This window comes from Bombina bombina, chromosome 2 (genome assembly GCF_027579735.1).
Source record: "Bombina bombina isolate aBomBom1 chromosome 2, aBomBom1.pri, whole genome shotgun sequence".
NCBI classification, from domain to species: Eukaryota; Metazoa; Chordata; class Amphibia; order Anura; family Bombinatoridae; genus Bombina; species Bombina bombina.
Genome location: NC_069500.1, coordinates 1001654160 through 1001676266, shown reverse-complemented (window position 1 = coordinate 1001676266; position 22107 = coordinate 1001654160). Strand labels below are relative to the sequence as shown.

General features: G+C 39.7%; 1 protein-coding gene across 1 annotated transcript in view; it reads left to right on the top strand.

Annotated features, from left to right (window-relative positions):
• Positions 1–22107, top strand: part of ZGRF1 (zinc finger GRF-type containing 1) — a 329862-nt gene that overhangs the window by 129479 nt on the left and 178276 nt on the right. The window contains exons 17-18 of the mRNA XM_053700189.1: positions 7482–7729; positions 8995–9154. Coding sequence (XP_053556164.1) covers positions 7482–7729; positions 8995–9154 — 408 coding nt within the window. The remainder of the gene's footprint in view (positions 1–7481; positions 7730–8994; positions 9155–22107) is intronic.

The following is a 22107-nucleotide window of genomic DNA, read 5'->3' as shown; positions in this document are numbered from 1 at the left end:
TGCAGCTTAGAACTTGTGAGTGCTGTACTTTCTGTATTAATTTGTTTTGTAACTTTCCGTTTGGGCCTTGCACCCAGACCTGTCTGGGGTTAACTGCCTGTGGCTCTGGGGACAGTGCAGCTTCCTGAGAGTGCTATTGTGCACCCAGGGCTGTGCATGTTGCATGGTCATGGGATGTGTACCCGGTCCGGTCTGAGAGTGCAGTCCCCTTCCGTGTTTTGTATATGTCTAGGGTGATTACATAAGCCTGCACACCATTCACTTGTTCCCAGTTTGTTGGATTGAGAGCTTGCATTGTGTGGCTGTTCAGGGACTCAGGTTTTGGAAGAGACCTTGACGTGGTACCTGGGCTTATCCCATTTGGCCAGATGCGGTAACTAACTCTTCCATTTTTGCTTTTATTCTTAGCTGAGAGCTTGTAAGTGCTGGACTTTCTCTGTGTGCTGTATTAATTTGTTTTGTAATTTTCCCTATGGGCCTTGCACCCAGACCTGTCTGGGGTTAACTGCCTGTGGCTCTGGGGACAGTGCAGCTTCCTGAGAGTGCTTTTGTGCACCCAGGGCTGTGCATGTTGCAGGGTCATGGGATGTGTACCCGGTTCGGTCTGAGAGTGCAGTCCCCTTCCGTGTTTTGTGTATATATATATATATATAAATCAGTCAATCAGCTTTGCACTCTTTAGATCATCTATGCCAAGGTGCTTTTAAGAGAAATATCCAAGAAGAGAGAAAGCACTCACTGGTCTTTTTTTCTATAAGACGTAACTTTTATTCAGCATTTAAAATCCATAACGTTTCGGGCACCGGTCCGGTCCCTTTGTGAAATGGCAGTCAAAAAACACCCAGTATACCCTAACACCAAACCCACATCCCTTATTTTCCCCACTACTCATTAAAACTAATGATACTTAGCCATAAGCCCTGCTGCCGCTCGCATCCTCGCTACCGTTGTGTCGCTGTGATGTCATCAAGACACGTTGCGCCCTGATTCGTCCGGTTACACAGATGTGGGAGGAGTTGAGTCCAACAGCTATACTTCTTATTGAAAAAAGACTAGTGAGTGCTTTCTCTCTTCTTGGATAGATCAATATACTGTGTATATATACAGTATATATATATATATATATATATATATATATATATATATATATATATATATATATATATATATATATATATATATATATATATATATATATATATATATATATATATATATATATATATAAAAGCAAAAGGAGAGTACACTCACCAGGACTTTTCAATGATTTATTTCCTAAGATGTGAACGTTTTTAATTCAAAACAATGGACACAGACTTATTCAAGGACCAGTGAATAAGATTTTAAAAACGCTACATAGATGATTTGCTGCTCATTTGGAGTGGTTCAGAGGAAGATTTACAACTCTGGTATGAACAATTAAACATGACATCAACGGCCTTAAAATTCAAAATGCAGTACTCTGGGGTTTCCATAGATTTCTAGATGTACGACTGTTTAAGGATACACAAAAACTATACTCAACTCTTTTCAGGAAAGAAACGGACAGAAATTCCTTACTGCACTATACATACTGTCATCCACCGGCACTAAAAAGCACCCTACCAAAATCCCAACTACAGAGTGTCTTAAGGAATAATTCAATGGAATTCCAGAAGGAAATACAATTACAAGAAATAGAGAACAGATTTGTATAAAGGGGTTATCCTCCTAAACTGCTCAAGACCCAGAGACAAATACTGTTAACAGAACAGGAAGCCGCCAAGGTGGCTCAGGAGGATGAAAGGATGACCTTTGTAACCACCTACACGGGTGACAAGCAGCGAATCAACAAACACCTACATGACAATTAGCATGTCATCACCACGGATCCAGCGTTACCCTTCAAACAGATGGCCCCTCCAAGAATTGGCTTCAGAAGGTCAAGATCCCTAAGGGATATTTTTGTTAAGATTGACCCCACTAGGAGCTTCAACAAAGGTACCTGGCTTAGTCTTGAGAAGAAGGGGGTCTTCCGCTGCATAGGCTGCACCACTTGTAGTGGCCTTATAACGGGTCAATACTTCACACATCCGCATAAACGGCAGAGGTTTTTCCACAAATACAGATTAACATGTACCACTACCCACATTGTCTATCTGTTACACTGCATTTGTGGGCTTTTTTATGTGGGGAAAACTACAGATGACCTACTCACAAGGATGGCAAACCACCAATCTGCCATTAGATCAGCCTTGAGGAAAGGAACCTCGGTCCAACTGGTGGCACGCCATTTTGTAGACCACAACCATACGGTCAAAGACCTAAAGTACACAATCATTGATCATGTTCCCCCATTGGCAAGAGGCGGTGACAGGAATACCCAACTACTGAGGAGAGAGACACGATTGACTTTTGTCTTGGACACCCTCATACCCAAGGGATTAAATACCCATTTGGACTGGCAGGTGTGTCTGTAGATTAGGCATTGTCTAATGCTTATTTTTGTCTTGTAACTATCCCTGACTTAGGTGATAATTGTTGGATTCGAATTGTAACCCCATAATAGGCTTCAGGTTTGATACATGTTATGTTGACTACAACCATTGGCTTACGTCAGGATACTGTGTTGCTTATGGTATCTAATATTGTATCTATTACCCTGTTTGTTTCTTAGGCCGACTATACTGCTCTATCTCCCTCACCCTCTAAGCATGCGACCTGGCTTCGATCCATTTCATACCCTTTGTGGTTTTTGTTCTACATGCGAGACGGTGACAGGGGCACCTGCTATGCCGTCTAACAGGTTCTTAATCGAGTTGCATACATACGTGCTTTGGGATATGCACCCCCCAGCCCTTTACCTACTATGTAAGATGTTGTGGTATTAAATAATGTTGTTTAGTCTATGCATACTCTGACATGGCCATACCTCTACTACCATACGTGTTAGACGTTTAAATCACATTAGCTTCAACCCATATCTGGCTTAGCTATAGGATGCTGTTATTGACAGGCACACTGGTATTGTGGTACGGTTTTGACTGACTGACACATTGGAATTATGTTGCAGGCATATCTTCTTGTAACCATTCATTACTCTAACTATGGTGTGACTACTTTGTCTTTCTGTTATGCTGATACGATGTATTGTTAGGCTGGTCCTACACTGTAGTGTGGATCACACGCCGGATATTGGCTAGATTCGTTACACACAGTGTTTGGGTATGCATGTGGAGTGATCTCTTTAAATGTTGTTTGTCTTTATCTTTAAGACTGTGAGTGTGTGTGTGGTGTGAGCTATCTATTTATGCATCTGTGCATTGTGTTTCTGTACCTTTAAGACTCAGTGAGAGTAGTGTGAACTGTTTATTTAAGACTCTGTGCATATGTGTGTATACTGTGATCTGCACCTTTAAAATTATTTTGTGCATGTTTTAAAGCTGTATTACTTGTATTAGTGTGGCTGTCCCTTTAATTGTGTGTGTTGAAGGTTGCTTTCCTGTTGTACATGGCATGTGTTTGCATGTGCTGTGATATGTCCCTTTAGTTTGGTTTGCTTTAAAATGAAACTAAAGTCAGACTATTCGTTATAAATATTTCAAAAATATATTAAAAATAAAGGATACTTTAAGTAATCATTTTGTTCTAATCGTTTTCTATATCCTTTTTTTCCCCAATTCATTTTGACAAAGTCACTCGCCGATCCTCCACCCGCTTTAAAAAAAAACGTTCCTTGTAGGCGACGTATCCAGCCATATCTAACTGATTGGTCCCCCTGTGGTGTCTTGCTCCGTTTTATATAAGCCCCAGACTTAAAATGTGCATGCGGCTAACTATGAATTACAGCTGTCTCTAGAAGCTCGTTCATGCAAGCCGCGTGCGCATTTTAAACAAAGGGATTCCCTTACTTTCGTTAATCATTGATGAAATCACACAGGCCTGCCTCTTGCTTCCGCGTCCGCCCCCAGTCGCATTCTGTCGCATACTATTGGTTCTGATGTACCATCTATCAGGATGTGGACCAATGAGAGCTCGCCACGAGCGGGACTATCAGCTAACCACGCGTACTGATTGAAAGTTCCCAATCCATGCCGTATTAGAAGGCGGGTGTAGGTACATATTGCAAAATATGGTGTAGTGAAATAAGCACTTCTGAAAAACTGAGGTATTTTCTTATTTTAGCGTATTACCAATACTGTTATGTTTACAGTATAGACAGGAGTGCTGCATATATTTATGTGGCATAACAGGGAGCCGTATTCTCCACCCTCTGACTAACGTAAGAGAGTCTTCAGTTAAACATGGCTGAGAGAAAGGTTACGAGCACACTTCATGACGTATACAGCGGGTGGGGCCGCTGATCATAGTTAGAAGGATGAAACAGGAAGAAAGTGAGGGCGCGGAGGAACAGAACAAACAGTAAGATCACAATTATGTAGATATTTCTAAAACCGGTATAAATACAAAAATATAAAGTTAGCGATTTAACTTGTTGATAGTAGATTAACCAATAGCCATATTGCAATATAGTAAAATTCACTTTCACTTTAAAGGGACCGTCAACACCAACATTTTTGTTGTTTAAAAAGAAAGATAATCCCTTTATTACCCATTCCCCAGTTTTGCATAACCAACACAGTTATAATAATACACGTTTTACCTCTGTAATTATCTTGTATCTAAGCTTCTGCTGACTGCCCCCTTATTTCAGTTCTTTTGACACACATGCAGTTTAGCCAATCAGTGCTCACTCCTAGATCACTTTACGTGCATGAGCTCAATGTTATCTATATGAAACATGTGAACTAATGCCCTCTAGTGGTCAAAATCTATTCAGATTAGAGGCAGTCTTCAAGGTCTAAGAAATTAGCATATGAACCTCCTAGGTTTAGCTTTCAACTAAGAATACCAAGAGAACAAAGCAAAATTGGTGATAAAAGTAAATTGGGAAGTTGTTTAAAATTGCATGCCCTATTTAAATCATGAAAAAAAAATTTGGACTTGACTGTCCCTTTAAAGGGACACTGAACCCAAATTTTTTTCTTTCGTGATTCAGATAGAGCATGCAATTTTAAGAAACTTTCTAATTTACTCCTACTCTGGACAGCAGTTTTTGATTGGTGGATGAATTTATCCACCAATCAGCAAGGACAACCTAGGTTGTTCACCAAAAATGGGCCGGCATCTAAACTTACATTCTTGCATTTCAAATAAAGATAACAAGAGAATAAAGAACATTTGATAATAGGAGTAAATTAGAAAGTTGCTTAAAATGTCATGCTCTATCTGATTCACAAAAGAAAAAATTTGGGTACAGTGTCCCTTTAAGTCTGTGTGATTTGTGTGAGTGTGACTGTCACTTTACGCTTATGTGCTCATGGTGTGACTTGTTCCTTTTAAGGTGCACTGTGTGTGTAAGTGTGTATGTATCTGTACATTTAAAGGGACAGTCAACACCAGAATGTTTGTTGTTTTAAAAGATAGATAATCCCTTAATTACCCATTCCCCAGTTTTGCATAACCAACACAGTTATAATAATACACGTTTTACCTCTGTAATTACTTTGTATCTAAGCCTCTGCAGACTGCCCCCTTATTTCAGTTCTTTTGACAGACTTGCATTTTAGCCAATCAGTGCTTACTCCTCGGTAAAATTCACGTGCATGAGCTCAATGTTATCTATATGAAAAACATGAACTAATGCCCTCTAGTAGTGAAAAACTGTCAAAATGCATTCAGATTAGAGGCGGCCTTCAAGATCTAAGAAATTAGCATATGAACCTCCTAGGTTTAGCTTTTAACTAAGAATACCAAGAGAACAAAGCAAAATTGGTGATAAAAGTAACTTGGAAAGTTGTTTAAAATTACATGCCCTATTGGAATCATAAAAGTTTTTTTTGGACTTGACTGTCCCTTTAACTTGAGACAGTTTATTGCAGCTCCCTGAAGAGGATATTCAGCTCTAGTCAGCCATTTCCTGCCTTTTATTGCTATAGGTCTAGATTACAAATGTTGCGTTCGGGTTCGGTACGGCTATACCGCTGAAAAATTGGACATTGCGCGTGAAATAGCCAGTAATGCATAATACGAGTTGCGATATAGGCTGTAACGCAAGCATTTTAGCCTTAACGCAACCCTCCATTCCACACTCAAAAAATGAAGTTTGAGTGTGGGATTTACCATAGCGCCGTATTACAGGTTGTGCGGTCCGGCTAAAATGATTGTGTTACAGCCTATACCGACACAATCCATTCCACTATCTGAGACCAGTAGTTATGGATTTTTCGAAACAAAAATGTTTCACAAAAATCATAACAAACATTTTACAAAGTAGACTAACATCCATAAACTACCTATTATCCCCTAAACCGCTGGCCCCCACATCCCCAACACACTATCAACCTATTAACCCCTAAACCGGTGGCCCCCCACATCGTAACTAATAAACTAAACCTATTAACCCCTAATCTGTCGCTCCCCGACACTAAATTAAGCTATTAACCCCTAAACCACCGGCCCCCCACATCACAAAACACTAAATTAAAATAATCCCTAAACCTAAATCCCTAAATCTTTAAATAAATAAAAACTTACCTGTGAAATAAAAAAAAATAACATTAAACTATAAATTAACCTAACATAACTATTCTCATAAAATTAAAAAAAATCTAACATTACAAAAAATAATACACTAAAATTACGAAAAATAAAAAAACTCTAAGATTACAAAAAATAATAAACAAAATTGTAATGTTAGTGGGGGTTTTTTATTTCACAGGTAAGTTTTTACTTATTTAAAGAGTTATATTGTTAGGGTTAATAACTTTATTTAGTGTTGGTGATGTCGGAGGGGCGGCGGATTAGGGGTGTTTAGACTAGGGGTTTATGTTAGGGTGTAAGGTTTAAACGTAACTTTCTTTTCCCCATAGACATCAATGGGGTTGCGTTATGGCGATTTGCCATTCCGCGATCGCAGGTGTTAGTTTTTTCTAACACTCCCCATTGATGTCTATGGGGGAAAGCGTGCACGAGCACGTAAACTTAGCCCTTGGCTTTTGTGCAGTATGGAGCTTAACGCACCATAACGCACAGCACAAGGAGGTTTTTCAGTAACTCGTAATGACAGCGCTATGGAAAGTGCGATACCGCTCATTTTATTGCGTTAATTATGCACCCGGTATAGATCAAAACTTGTAATCTAGGTGAAAGGGAGCTGTGTGTTGTTCCTTACTGTAGTCGTCACAATTTTGATGCTATTGTAATAAACTCTACTAAAAGCACATATGATGTAGGACAGTCAGCTCTCTCTAGCATGGAAATAGTTGTAGATACTTTAAATGTTTACCTATAAAATGCATTTTATTGACATAGGTACTGTATGCTGTAGTTTACTATATTAAGAGCTCTTACTATTGCTTATTGTTCCTTTAAAGCGCTCCTTTATCTTGATCAAGGAAATATTTCAATAGTCTCAACAACTATGTCTGTATTCGCTACAGGTATACGGAGACAGAAAAAACTAAAAAGGTTGCCAAAGGGAAATTTAAACCACCATCACTTAATGTAAACATTGCCCAGAATTATGTACTTCCCAGTTATAATCTTACACTGGGTTTAGCAGGGCAGATAATTCAGCAGTTCTGTTTGAATGAAGATCAAGCAACAGCTCTTACACAAATTGCCGAAATGATGTCAGCACCTGAAGAAACACCGAATCAGAGCACCATACCGGTTACAATCATACATGGTAAGAGAAAATCTGTAAAATGAAGCTGTGATTTAATATTAAACTCAAAATGATTTCTCATAAAATGTTTAATTATGCATAATAAAAAACAAAAAAACAACAACTTTGCAATGCAATTGTAGTGTTACTACCCCCCCCCACCCTTTAAAGGGACACCTTAAGATTTTTTATAAAATATTTAGTTGTATATAGTAAAACAACTTTGCATTATACTTGTTTATTTCACCTCTTTTCATGTAATTTAGCTCTGAAAGTTGTGGATTTTTTAAACACTGCAGACTTCTCAAGGCTAACCCTGTTACATATATTTCTATAATTGGCTTCAGCAAATAACAACTGCAAAACAATGCAGTTTATACTAACATAATGACCATGGCTAACCTTGTTTTCTGCATCTTCATCCCAGTTTGACTCTTCCAAATGAGCCGGTGGGTGGAGTTTGGCTATTGAATAAACAGTTGCAGCAAGCAAGATGTTTCTTTTAAAATGTTTAGAATTATCTGATAGCATACTCTATATATAATAGAGTTTTCATAGTAAATAAAAAAACAACAAAAAAACGAAGGGGTTAAATATGGAAGAAATCCCAGTAGAGTTTTAGTCTCCATAAAATAATGTGGATGTTATGTTGATATCTAGATTTCTTATATCTAATCTACTCAGACATAAAGAAGTTACTAGGCTGGGTGGAATGTAACAACATTAGGCTAGCAAGGTTTGAAATATTTATTCTAGTTCACATGGGGAATAAAAAGCCCAGAAATGTCAGAGTTGTATTAGAAGAAAAGACAACTTTTTTTAATACAAATAATTAACCCTTTCCTTCCGGGACTTATTTGTGAACAAATAAGTAAAAATTTAATTCACACAATCGTTCATGCGATCACGTTATTTCAATGATGGGATTGGGTCAGGGGGGAGTACCTATGACGCTAGGCACTCCAGCCTATAATCCCATTTAGGAAGCGGCTATTGCTTCAGTACAGCCAAATGTTTATGACGTTCCATGCCATCCTAACGACGCTAAAGCCCAACGCAGTTAGGACGGCATGGAATGTCCTAACGACGGGAAGGGGATAAACATTGCATAATACAAAATTAAATATTGTATAATACAATCTCAGACACTTGTATCTCTGTCAATAAACATTATTTTATTTTTTAAAACAATATTTTAACCAATCTTTTAGTGGTTTTTCGGTATAATATATATTCCTAATACTTTGCGAGTCTAAAATCACTACTTTTATTATGTCTTATTTCAGGGGTATTTGGTGCTGGAAAAAGTTATCTACTGGCAGTGGTTGTCTTGTTTTTAGTACAGTTATTTGAAAACATTGATGTTTCTCGGGACAGACATTCCTCATCTTGGAAACTTCTCATCTCTTCATCAACTAACGTTGCTGTTGACAGAGTTCTCTTAGGGTAAGTGATAAAGTGAATAATCCCCAGTGACAAATGTAGGTTTAGTCACAAATATTGTATATGAAAAACATAAGATTATTTGTAAGAACAGCTCTTTGTATTGCACACCTAGAAAGCGATTTTAAAATCTTTGTTGTATATAGACAGGATAGACATAAGTAATTCTAATAGATTTGTGTACCTTCATATATTAACATTAGTGCTATATCAATAATGTGTCTGTAATTGTCTTAAAGTGTTATTTATAAAGATAGCTATGCAACCGACACAAAATGATAGAGGTGGTAGTAAACACTTTAATGCAACATTTATTTATGTTACTGACCTGTTTCCTTTATACTATTCAGTACAAGTGTGTAATCATTTACAAAGGGGTTAAACGCATGTTGCTCTTTTATACCATAGTATAATAACTCAACTGTAACTGTAATACTATATTGTGACAGAACATATATATATTTATCTGATTCTGATCTGAAAGTGTAATTGTGACTTTAGTGTCCTTTTTATACAATTTAAGTTCTAGGTACAGTCTCACCCTGCTACTCTGCTGTACCGAGTAGGCTTGCATCTTGGCTAATGGGGAATGAGACCCTTTTTAGAATAAGATGTAATTTTTAAAGGATATAGAACAGAGAAGTAATATTAAAGGATAATAATTGTTTAACGAGATAGCATGAACAAGAGACCTTCTTAACCTGAACTTTATCATTTGTTTTACCTGGGAACCTGTTTTTTTATTATAATATATATATATATAATATAGTCAAAAACAAATCCCTTTGTAAGATGGGTATACAATTTAGTTTTTTGTTTTTTTTGCATCAATATACCACACAAGTAGGGTTAAGACATTGGACAGCCCTATTTATGTGTAACTCCTAAGTGTCTAGGAAAACATGGCCAAGGTGGCAACCCTACACATAAGTGAGGAGATTAGTATTAAAGATAAGTAAATTCATCTTTTGTAGCGATTGCTTATCACTAACGGTTAGACTCCATGTACCTTTCCCTGCATGTGGCAATGAGCAATGTCCACGCACTGTGTGTACTCTGTACAGAGTTTGGCATTTGTAATTCTTGCCCAAGTGAGTGAAATGTGTGCACATTTGAAGAGGCACCAAATTAGCTATGTGCCTACCTCAGATTAAGCAAAATACGGAAAAAATATACTAACTCATAAACACCCATACTCATACAATCAGTAATACATACACTCACTCATACATACACAAACTCATATACTTGCACACACATTAATACATATACACACATACTCATACAATCAGTAATACACACACACACTCATACATACACAAACTCATATACTTGCACACACATTAATACATATACACACATACTCATACAATCAGTAATACACACACACACACTCATACATACACAAACTCATATACTTGCACACACATTAATACATATACACACATACTCATACAATCAGTAATACACACACACACACTCATACATACACAAACTCATATACTTGCACACACATTAATACATATACACACATACTCATACAATCAGTAATACACACACACTCACTCATACATACACAAACTCATATACTTGCACACACATTAATACATATACACACATACTCATACAATCAGTATTACACACACTCATACATACACAAACTCATATACTTGCACACACATTAATACATATACACACATACTCATACAATCAGTAATACATACACTCACTCATACATACACAAACTCATATACTTGCACACACATTAATACATATACACACATACTCATACAATCAGTAATACATACACTCACTCATACATACACAAACTCATATACTTGCACACACATTAATACATATACACACATACTCATACAATCAGTAATACACACACACACTCATACATACACAAACTCATATACTTGCACACACATTAATACATATACATATACACACATACTCATACAATCAGTAATGCACACACACACTCATACATACACAAACTCATATACTTGCACACATTAATACATATACACACATACTCATACAATCAGTAATACACACACACTCATACATACACAAACTCATATACTTGCACACACATTAATACATATACACACATACTCATACAATCAGTAATACACACACACACACACACACATACATACACAAACTCATATACTTGCACACACATTAATACATATACACACATACTCATACAATCAGTAATACACACACACACACTCATACATACACAAACTCATATACTTGCACACACATTAATACATATACACACATACTCATACAATCAGTAATACACACACACACTCATACATACACAAACTCATATACTTGCACACACATTAATACATGTACACACATACTCATACAATCAGTAATACACACACACACACACTCATACATACACAAACTCATATACTTGCACACACATTAATACATATGCACACATACTCATACAATCAGTAATACACACACTCACTCATACATACACAAACTCATATACTTGCACACACATTAATACATATATACACATACTCATACAATCAGTAATACACACACACACACACACTCATACATACACAAACTCATATACTTGCACACACATTAATACATATACACACATACTCATACAATCAGTAATACACACACACACTCATACATACACAAACTCATATACTTGCACACACATTAATACATATACACACATACTCATACAATCAGTAATACACACACTCTCACTCATACATACACAAACTCATATACTTGCACACACATTAATACATATACACACATACTCATACAATCAGTAATACACACACACTCATACATACACAAACTCATATACTTGCACACAAATTAATAAATATACACACATACTCATACAATCAGTAATACACACACACTCATACATACACAAACTCATATACTTGCACACACATTAATACATATACACACATACTCATACAATCAGTAATACACACACACTCACTCATACATACACAAACTTATATACTTGCACACACATTAATACATATACACACATACTCATACAATCAGTAATACACACACACTCACTCATACATACACAAACTCATATACTTGCACACACATTAATACATATACACACATACTCATACAATCAGTATTACACACACTCATACATACACAAACTCATATACTTGCACACACATTAATACATATACACACATACTCATACAATCAGTAATACATACACTCACTCATACATACACAAACTCATATACTTGCACACACATTAATACATATACACACATACTCATACAATCAGTAATACACACACACACACTCATACATACACAAACTCATATACTTGCACACACATTAATACATATACACACATACTCATACAATCAGTAATACACACACACTCACTCATACATACACAAACTCATATACTTGCACACACATTAATACATATACACACATACTCATACAATCAGTATTACACACACTCATACATACACAAACTCATATACTTGCACACACATTAATACATATACACACATACTCATACAATCAGTAATACATACACTCACTCATACATACACAAACTCATATACTTGCACACACATTAATACATATACACACATACTCATACAATCAGTAATACACACACTCATACATATACACACATACATGCTCACAACATACACATACACACGCTGTCCCATGACAATAATAAAAGGAATTTTATCTGCATTCATTATCCTTTATGAACAAGGTTGTGTGAAGACATTAAACAAAACTAATTTCCTCCCAGGACATACTTGAAAACAAGATAAATCTCAATGTATCCTTCCTGGTAAAATATTTTATAAATAATCCTATATTATAAAAGACAAGTGTTTGTCTGAAGCCGTCATGCGCAGTACAGACAAACACTTGGCCTTAGATTCTATTCTCGCGCACCTCGGCATAGCTGACAGATTGGGAGCGCGAGGTACACAGCATACAAGCAGCTGTGAGATAGGGAGCGCGAGCTATTCAACAGCTGTGAGGTCTGCTGCGTGAGAAGCGGCAACGCGCTCCCCAGACCTCACAGCTGTTTGTGGCCGACGGGAGCGTCGCGAGGGGCGTGGCCTGGCGTCGCGAGGGGCGTCGCCGGGCGTGGCCGGGCGGGTGTTGCCGCGATGGGGTGTGGCCGGGCGGGGTCCCGCGAAGACAGAGCCAGAGAGGGAGCAGGAGGGGGGGGGCAGAGAGCCAAAGAGAAGGGGGGGGCAGAGAGCCAAAGAGAAGGGGGGGGCAGAGAGCCAAAGAGAAGGGGGGGGGGGGGCAGAGAGCCAAAGAGAAGGGGGGGGGCAGAGAGCCAAAGAGAAGGGGGGGGGCAGAGAGCCAAAGCGAAGGTGGGGGGGCAGAGAGCCAAAGAGAAGGGGGGGGGCAGAGAGCCAAAGAGAAGGGGGGGGGGCAGAGAGCCAAAGAGAGGGGGGGGGGCAGAGAGCCAAAGAGAAGGGGGGGGGGCAGAGAGCCAAAGAGAAGGGGGGGGGGCAGAGAGCCAAAGAGAAGGGGGGGGCCGAGAGCCAAAGAGAAGGGGGGGCAGAGAGCCAAAGAGAAGGGGGGGGCAGAGAGCCAAAGAGAAGGGGGGGGGCAGAGAGCCAAAGAGAAGGGGGGGGGGCAGAGAGCCAAAGAGAAGGGGGGGGCAGAGAGCCAAAGAGAAGGGGGGGGGCAGAGAGCCAAAGAGAAGGGGGGGGGGCAGAGAGCCAAAGAGAAGGGGGGGGGCAGAGAGCCAAAGAGAAGGGGGGGGGCAGAGAGCCAAAGAGAAGGGGGGGGCAGAGAGCCAAAGAGAAGGGGGGGGCAGAGAGCCAAAGAGAAGGGGGGGGCAGAGAGCCAAAGAGAAGGGGGGGGCAGAGAGCCAAAGAGAAGGGGGGGGCAGAGAGCCAAAGAGAAGGGGGGGGGCAGAGAGCCAAAGAGAAGGGGGGGGCAGAGAGCCAAAGAGAAGGCGGGGGGGGGCAGAGAGCCAAAGAGAAGGGGGGGGCAGAGAGCCAAAGAGAAGGGGGGGGGCAGAGAGCCAAAGAGAAGGGGGGGGGCAGAGAGCCAAAGAGAAGGGGGGGGCAGAGAGCCAAAGAGAAGGGGGGGGGGGCAGAGAGCCAAAGAGAAGGGGGGGGGCAGAGAGCCAAAGAGAAGGGGGGGCAGAGAGCCAAAGAGAAGGGGGGGGCAGAGAGCCAAAGAGAAGGGGGGGGGCAGAGAGCCAAAGAGAAGGGGGGGCAGAGAGCCAAAGAGAAGGGGGGGGCAGAGAGCCAAAGAGAAGGGGGGGGCAGAGAGCCAAAGAGAGGGGGGGGGCAGAGAGCCAAAGAGAAGGGGGGGCAGAGAGCCAAAGAGAAGGGGGGGGCAGAGAGCCAAAGAGAAGGGGGGGGGGGCAGAGAGCCAAAGAGAAGGGGGGGGGGGGGGAGCCAAAGAGAAGGGGGGGGAGAGAGAGAGCCAAAGAGAAGGGGGGGAAGAGAGCCAAAGAGAAGGGGGGGAAAGCCAAAGAGGGGGGAGAGAGAGAGCCAAAGAGGAAAAAGAGCCAAAAAGGAGAGAGAGCCAAAGAGGGGGGAGAGAGAGCCAAAGAGGGGGGGAGAGAGCTAAAGGGGGGGAGAGCCAAAGAGGGGGGAGAGAGAGAGCCAAAGAGGAAAGAGAGCCAAAGAGGAGAGCAAAAGAGGGGCGAGAGACAAAGAGGGGGGAGAGAGAGCCAAAGAGGGGGGGCAGAGCCAAAGAGGGGGGGGGAGCCAAAGAGGGGGGGGGGGGAGAGCGCCAAAGAGGGGGGAGAGAACAAAAGAGGGGGGAGAGAGCCAAAGAGGGGGGGGGGGAGAGCCAAAGAGGGGGGGAGCCAAAGGGGAGGGGAGAGCCAAATAGGGGGGGGAGAGAGAGCCAAAGAGGGGGGAGAGAGAGCCAAAGGGGGGGGAGCCAAAGAGGGGAGAGAGAGAGCCAAAGAGGGGGGGGGAGAGAGCCAAAGAGGGGGGGGAGAGCCAAAGAGGGGGGGGAGCCAAAGAGGGGGGGGGGAGCCAAAGGGGGGGGGAGAGCCAAAGAGGGGGGAGAGAGAGCAAAAGAAAGGATGGAGAGAGCCAAAGAGGGGAGAGAGAGAGCAAAAGAGGGGAGAGAGAGAACAAAGGAGAGGGGGGAGAGAAAGCAAAAGAGAGGGGGGAAAGAAAGCAAAAGAGAGGGGGGAAGAGAGAGCAAAAGAAAGGGGGGAGAGAGCAAGGGGTGGGAACGCTGTTCTGAAAAAAATGGCCCGTGTACACGGACTTTAGTACTAGTAAATAAATAAAACATACATTTGAAAAACAAGTGGAGGTCAACAGCAGCCTCCTATTCCTTTCTACCTAATTTCTGCACTGCTGTTGTTTTATTAGTTATTGCAGGTTAGCCATCCATTGTACCAGGGAGCCCTCCTGTCTCCTTGTGCACAGTATATTATCACATTTTTATAGGGACCCCCCTGAGGGGTCTCACCCCCCAGGTTAATAAGAAGAATAAGAAGAGTAGACCATAAACTTTATACCAGGGGGCCTGAATTAGACTGATTAGTTGTTTTTGGTGTAGAATAATCTCATTTGTTTATTTAATTTTGAAAGAAATATTTATAAATCTATCTTTTATACATTTATCATATTTTAAGGGACAATCAACACCAGAATTGTTGTTTAAAAAGATAATTAATCCCTTTATTACCCATTCCCCAGTTTTGCATAACCAACACTGTTATACAGGTATTAATATACTTTTTACCTCTGTGATTACCTTGTATCTAAGCATCTTCTGACAGCCCCCTGATCACATGACATTTTATTTATTATCTATTGACTTTCATTTTAGCCAATTAGTGCTGTGTCTGCCACAAGCCTAGCGTGATCACAATGTGATCTATATGGTTTACATGAACTAGCTTTCCCACTGTTATATTCCACAAAGCAATTGGCTGCACACTCTAGTGACCTATTTATACCTGTCCCTAATTGACCACAGCAGAGAATGTAACCTAAATTACAACATGGCAGCTTCCATTGTTTTATAGACACTAAAACTGTACACTTATTTTGTCAATATTTAAACAGCTAATGAAACTTTACAAATATGTAATTGTCAGACTAATCTTTTCTTTGAATGCATCATTCTCTATAGGATTTATTTAGTGTTTAATGTCCCTTTAAAAGGACAGTCAAGTAAAAAAAAATAAACTTTCATGATTTAAATAGGGAATGTAATTTTAATCAATTTTCCAATTTACTTTTATTACCAATTTTGCTTTGTTCTCTTGGTATTCTTAGTTGAAAGCTAAACCTAGGAGGTTCATATACTAGTTTCTTAGACCTTGAAGGCCGCCTCTAATCTGAAAGCATTTTGACAGTTTTTCACCACTAGAGGGTGTTAGTTCATGTGTTTCACATAGATAACATTGAGCTCAGGCACGTGAAGCTCTTAGGAGCCAGCACTGATTGGCTAAAAATGCATGTCTGTCAAAAGAACTGAAATAAGGGGGCAGTTTGCAGAGGCTTAGATACAAGGTAATCACAGAGGTAAAAAGTATATTATTATAACTGTGTTGGTTATGCAAAACTGGGCAATGGGTAATAAAGGGATTATCTACATTTTTAAACAACAAAAATGTTGGTGTTTATTGTCCCTTTAAATTATGTTCCAGAAAAAAAGTCTGTATTTTTTTATTATTTTTATTGCCAAATATAATTGTGTTTTAGATTTAGGTGCAACGAACAATAAGTCATTGTAATGTGTTAATCTATATGGTTTGCATGGGCAGACTGAGACCAACCAGAGCTTCGGGCAAAAATTAGGGAAGGGCCCTCCACTCTGCCACCTATGCCCAACCCCACATCCTATGATCTTCCCTCAACCTTCAGGGACAGGGCCCCCAACATCAAGGGCTAGGGACCCCATACTCCAGGGTCCCAACAGCCACAGAAGTTTCCTCCAGGGCCAGACCCCACACTACAGACCCCCAGAGCTTGTTTCCAGGCACAGGGCACCCACTCCACGGACAGTGCGCCCACTCTGCCCACGCTTAACTGCTTAGTTACTGCAAGTGCACTGTGCTAGTTCCTGATCATCTTCTGTGCACCCCAGCTCACAACCAATATTGCACCTCTTCTAAACTGAAATTTGCCTGCCTGCTGCTGCCTGCTCCCTTACAGTCACAACCTCTAGAGTAGCTCGACTGTCACCACTTCGCTAGCTCAGTTAACATCCTGTGACTGAGAAAAAGCAGCACACCAGGAGATGGGCCCTTGGCCCAGGTCCTATTGCTTGATTGCTCAGTCCACCCCTGATGGTATCCATGTGTGTTATTCTTCAGGGTGATACATAGAGCCCATATGTATTCCATTGTTGCTCATGCACACAGGATGAGTGACAGGTCATTATGTTAGTAAATAGATAACCATAAATAGTACAGTGTGTATACATATATATATTGTGCTTAATTTATTAGGAATATTGTGTACAAATTAAAAAAAAATCTTATTTTTAAAATATGTCTTTTTTTTTTTCTTTTTTCTTTTATACTATGTTTTTACCTCTGCAAAGGTAAATGTCAGCACCTACACTAGCATGTCTAGTGGGAGTACCCACCCATCCATACCATAGTGTAGCCTCTACATTGGATGACTTCTTTCATAATAGCTGCTACTGGAGTGCTTAGTATCCGATCTCAAATACTGAATTCTAGTAAAGATTCCGGACAACTGAGAATACTGTTGGTGGTGTTGCTGTTTTTGAAAGTACAATTAAATCATTGCATGCTTATTACTTTTCAATTAAATGTATTTCTTTGTAATGTTTATATTTGAACATTATATCAAACAGTAGAGGTAAGATCAGAAGGAATAGAAGATTTATGAAAATGGCTGTATTACAATAGGATAATTATTGAGATTAAACAATTTGGTTTGTAAGTAGCTAGACTACTTGCTTTTCTTTGTATTTGCAATACTGAAAATTGTTTGTTTGTTTTTTTCTGTTATCTTTTTTTAACAGACATAAAGTTAAATGGACAGGAAATCTCAATTTCCTTTCATGATTTGGATAGAATATACAATTTTAAAAACTTTCCAATTTACTTCAATTATCAAATTTGCTTCATTCTCTTGTTATCCTTTGAAGGAACAGCATTGCACTACTGGCAGCTAGATGAACACATCTAGTTAGCCAATCACAAAAGACAAATGTGTGCAGGTACCAATCAGCAGCAGCTCCCACTAGTGTAGGATATTCATTTTCAGCAAGGGATACCAAGAGCATTCTCAAGCACACATTTGAAAATAGAAGTGAATTAAAAAATGTCTTAAAATGGCATGCTCTATCGGAATCATGCAAATGTAATTTTGACTTTCCTATCCCTTTAAACAAGTATATCATATTTAGATCTACTTTATTTTATTCCTGTGCTGTGGCCACAACTTTGTTTTTTGTCAATATGCATGTTATAACAGTTGTATGTAACATTTGTTGTTAGAACAACCTTATAGGTAGCACATAAACCTTTTTGTTATACTTTCTAACGTTCTGTGAGTAAATAAACCACAGCCGCAGGTTGTAAAAATAAATGAAATTGTTTGTATTGTAATTGGTACAGCTATCACCTTGTAGAGGTAATTGCTCATTTATCATTGTGGAGATAAGTTGACATTAAATAAAACTAATCATTGATAATATCTATTATCTGTAAATCCTTTCTCAGTAATTAGAAACCATTACTTCTGTTGTGGAATTGTCACTGCAGCAGTTGCATAAAAAGGACCAAACCAATTACTTGAGAGTGATCTTATTTGTTAGATCTTATCTGACGGCACAAATTGCACTGTAATACAGGACAGATTGGCTTTATCTCTATTTCCAATGCAATTTTATTGTACAACAAATCACTTCTTTAAATAAGTATCACTTCTGTAAAATTATTCCAGGATCTAGAAATCATTGCTACAATACACTGATGCATTTCTGAAAACTCTGATTTCTTTGAAATAGAAAGTGTCAGCTATAAAACTTTTAGAGCCCTTGAATGTGTGTGTATGTGTGTGTCAATATATCTGTTTGTTTTCTGCACATCTGTTTGAAGCAAAGATAAACACCAATTTTGAAAAGTGCCTGTTGCTAAAAGAGCATTAACCCCTTCACTAATGGGAATTTCAGAGAAAAACTTGCCAAAAGTATCAGTGATTTTTTTAGCATTTTTGCTATCACTTATAAACTTATAAACGGTAATAGATCCTTTGCTTTTATTTATCTATAAAAGTTATATATGTTTTTAAAGAAGACAACCCAAGGTATTGATCTATGCCCATTTTGGTATATTTGATACCACTATTTGCCGCCAAATATAATCATATAAAAAAAATGTTAACTTTTTTGTAAACTTTGGGTTTCTCACTGAAATTGTTTACACACAACTACTGCAGTCATATAAACAAACGGTTGCAAAAGCTTCTCTGGAATCCTCTTTGTTCAGAAACAGACATGCACAGTTTTGCAGTTGATTTTTGGCAGTTAGAAGGCCGTTAATTGCAGCTACGCAGCACGCTTTTGAAATTCCTGGCAGTGAAGGCGTTAATCAGTTAGCTTGTAAGGTTATTTTTTGTTGCAGTGTAGGGATTACCCTCCCACCTGACGACACCTGATCCATTCCAAACAGCTCCACCCCCGACCATCATCTTAGGTACTGCCAGTATGGAGTGTAGATATTTTTTCTCTAGTGTATGGATCCCCATCACCTTCCTCACCTCCCCCCTCTAAGCAATCATTTTCTGTAGTTTTTGCTCCATTCTTCCCTCTCCCCTGTCTTAACATTTTTGCCATAGTCTAGGGAACCCCGCCTCTCCCTCCTCCGCTAGGCATCTCACCAGCCTTCCTCCTTTCCTCTAACCACTCCCACTCAACACCAACGGAAGATCATTACAGAGAGTGACACAGACATTGTCACTCTCTGTAACAATTGTTAATCTGGCATCATATGGTAATGGCCCATGAACAGTGCACCCTTACAATTTGAAAGCAGGTGCCTTCTGCCCCTGGTTGCGGCTCCCGCTGTCTAAGCTGACAGCAGGGACCCCAACATGCACCTTTGTTCTGGACGTAGGTACTTCATCAGCACAGTACATTAGACAAAGTACTGTTTGACGTAGTACCTACGTCCATATGGTGCAAGGGTATAATAAAGGTTCATGCTGTTGATCTTAGTATGCAGACATCATACAACAAATACAAAGAAATCTAGAAAAATAAAATAAATTTCGAAAAGTGTTTGAGATATTTAAAATTTAAAAAAACTTCAGCGTTTCGAAACCATTGAAGGTTTTTTTTTTTTAGAAAGTAGCAGATATGTACTTACTGCATTTAAACCTTTATTTCTCCAACATAGGTGTGTCCGGTCCACGGCGTCATCCTTACTTGTGGGATATTCTCTTCCCCAACAGGAAATGGCAAAGAGCCCAGCAAAGCTGGTCACATGATCCCTCCTAGGCTCCGCCTACCCCAGTCATTCTCTTTGCCGTTGTACAGGCAACATCTCCACGGAGATGGCTTAGAGTTTTTTAGTGTTTAACTGTAGTTTTTATTATTCAATCAAGAGTTTGTTATTTTGAAATAGTGCTGGTATGTACTATTTACTCAGAAACAGAAAGGAGATGAAGATTTCTGTTTGTATGAGGAAAATGATTTTAGCAACCGTCACTAAAATCCATGGCTGTTCCACACAGGACTGTTGAGAGCAATTAACTTCAGTTGGGGGAACAGTGAGCAGTCTCTTGCTGCTTGAGGTATGACACATTCTAACAAGACGATGTAATGCTGGAAGCTGTCATTTTCCCTCTGGGATCCGGTAAGCCATGTTTATTACGATTGTAAATAAGGGCTTCAAAAAGGGCTTATTAAGACTGTAGACTTTTTTTGGGCTAAATCGATTGATTATTAACACATATTTAGCCTTGAGGAATCATTTTATCTGGGTATTTTAATATAATAATATCGGCAGGCACTGTTTTAGACACCTTATTCTTTAGGGGCTTTCCCAAAGCATAGGCAGAGTCTCATTTTCGCGCCGGTGTTGCGCACTTGTTTTTGAGAGGCATGGCATGCAGTCGCATGTGAGAGGAGCTCTGATACTTAGAAAAGACTTTCTGAAGGCGTCATTTGGTATCGTATTCCCCTTGGGGCTTGGTTGGGTCTCAGCAAAGCAGATACCAGGGACTGTAAAGGGGTTAATGTTCAAAACGGCTCCGGTTCCGTTATTTTAAGGGTTAAAGCTTCCAAATTTGGTGTGCAATACTTTTAAGGCTTTAAGACACTGTGGTGAAAATTTAGTAAATTTTGAACAATTCCTTCATGTTTTTTCGCATTTGCAGTAATAAAGTGTGTTCAGTTTAAAATTTAAAGTGACAGTAACGGTTTTATTTTAAAACGTTTTTTGTACTTGTTATCAAGTTTATGCCTGTTTAACATGTCTGAACTACCAGATAGACTGTGTTCTGAATGTGGGGAAGCCAGAATTCCTATTCATTTAAATAAATGTGATTTATGTAACAATGACAATGATGCCCAAGATGATTCCTCAAGTGAGGGGAGTAAGCATGGTACTGCATCATTCCCTCCTTCGTCTACACGAGTCTTGCCCACTCAGGAGGCCCCTAGTACATCTAGCGCGCCAATACTCCTTACTATGCAACAATTAACGGCTGTAATGGATAATTCTGTCAAAAACATTTTAGCCAAAATGAACACTTATCAGCGTAAGCGCGACTGCTCTGTTTTAGATACTGAAGAGCATGACGACGCTGATATTAATATTTCTGAAGGGCCCCTAACTCAGTCTGATGGGGCCAGGGAGGTTTTGTCTGAGGGAGAAATTACTGATTCAGGGAACATTTCTCAACAAGCTGAACCTGATGTGATTGCATTTAAATTTAAGTTGGAAC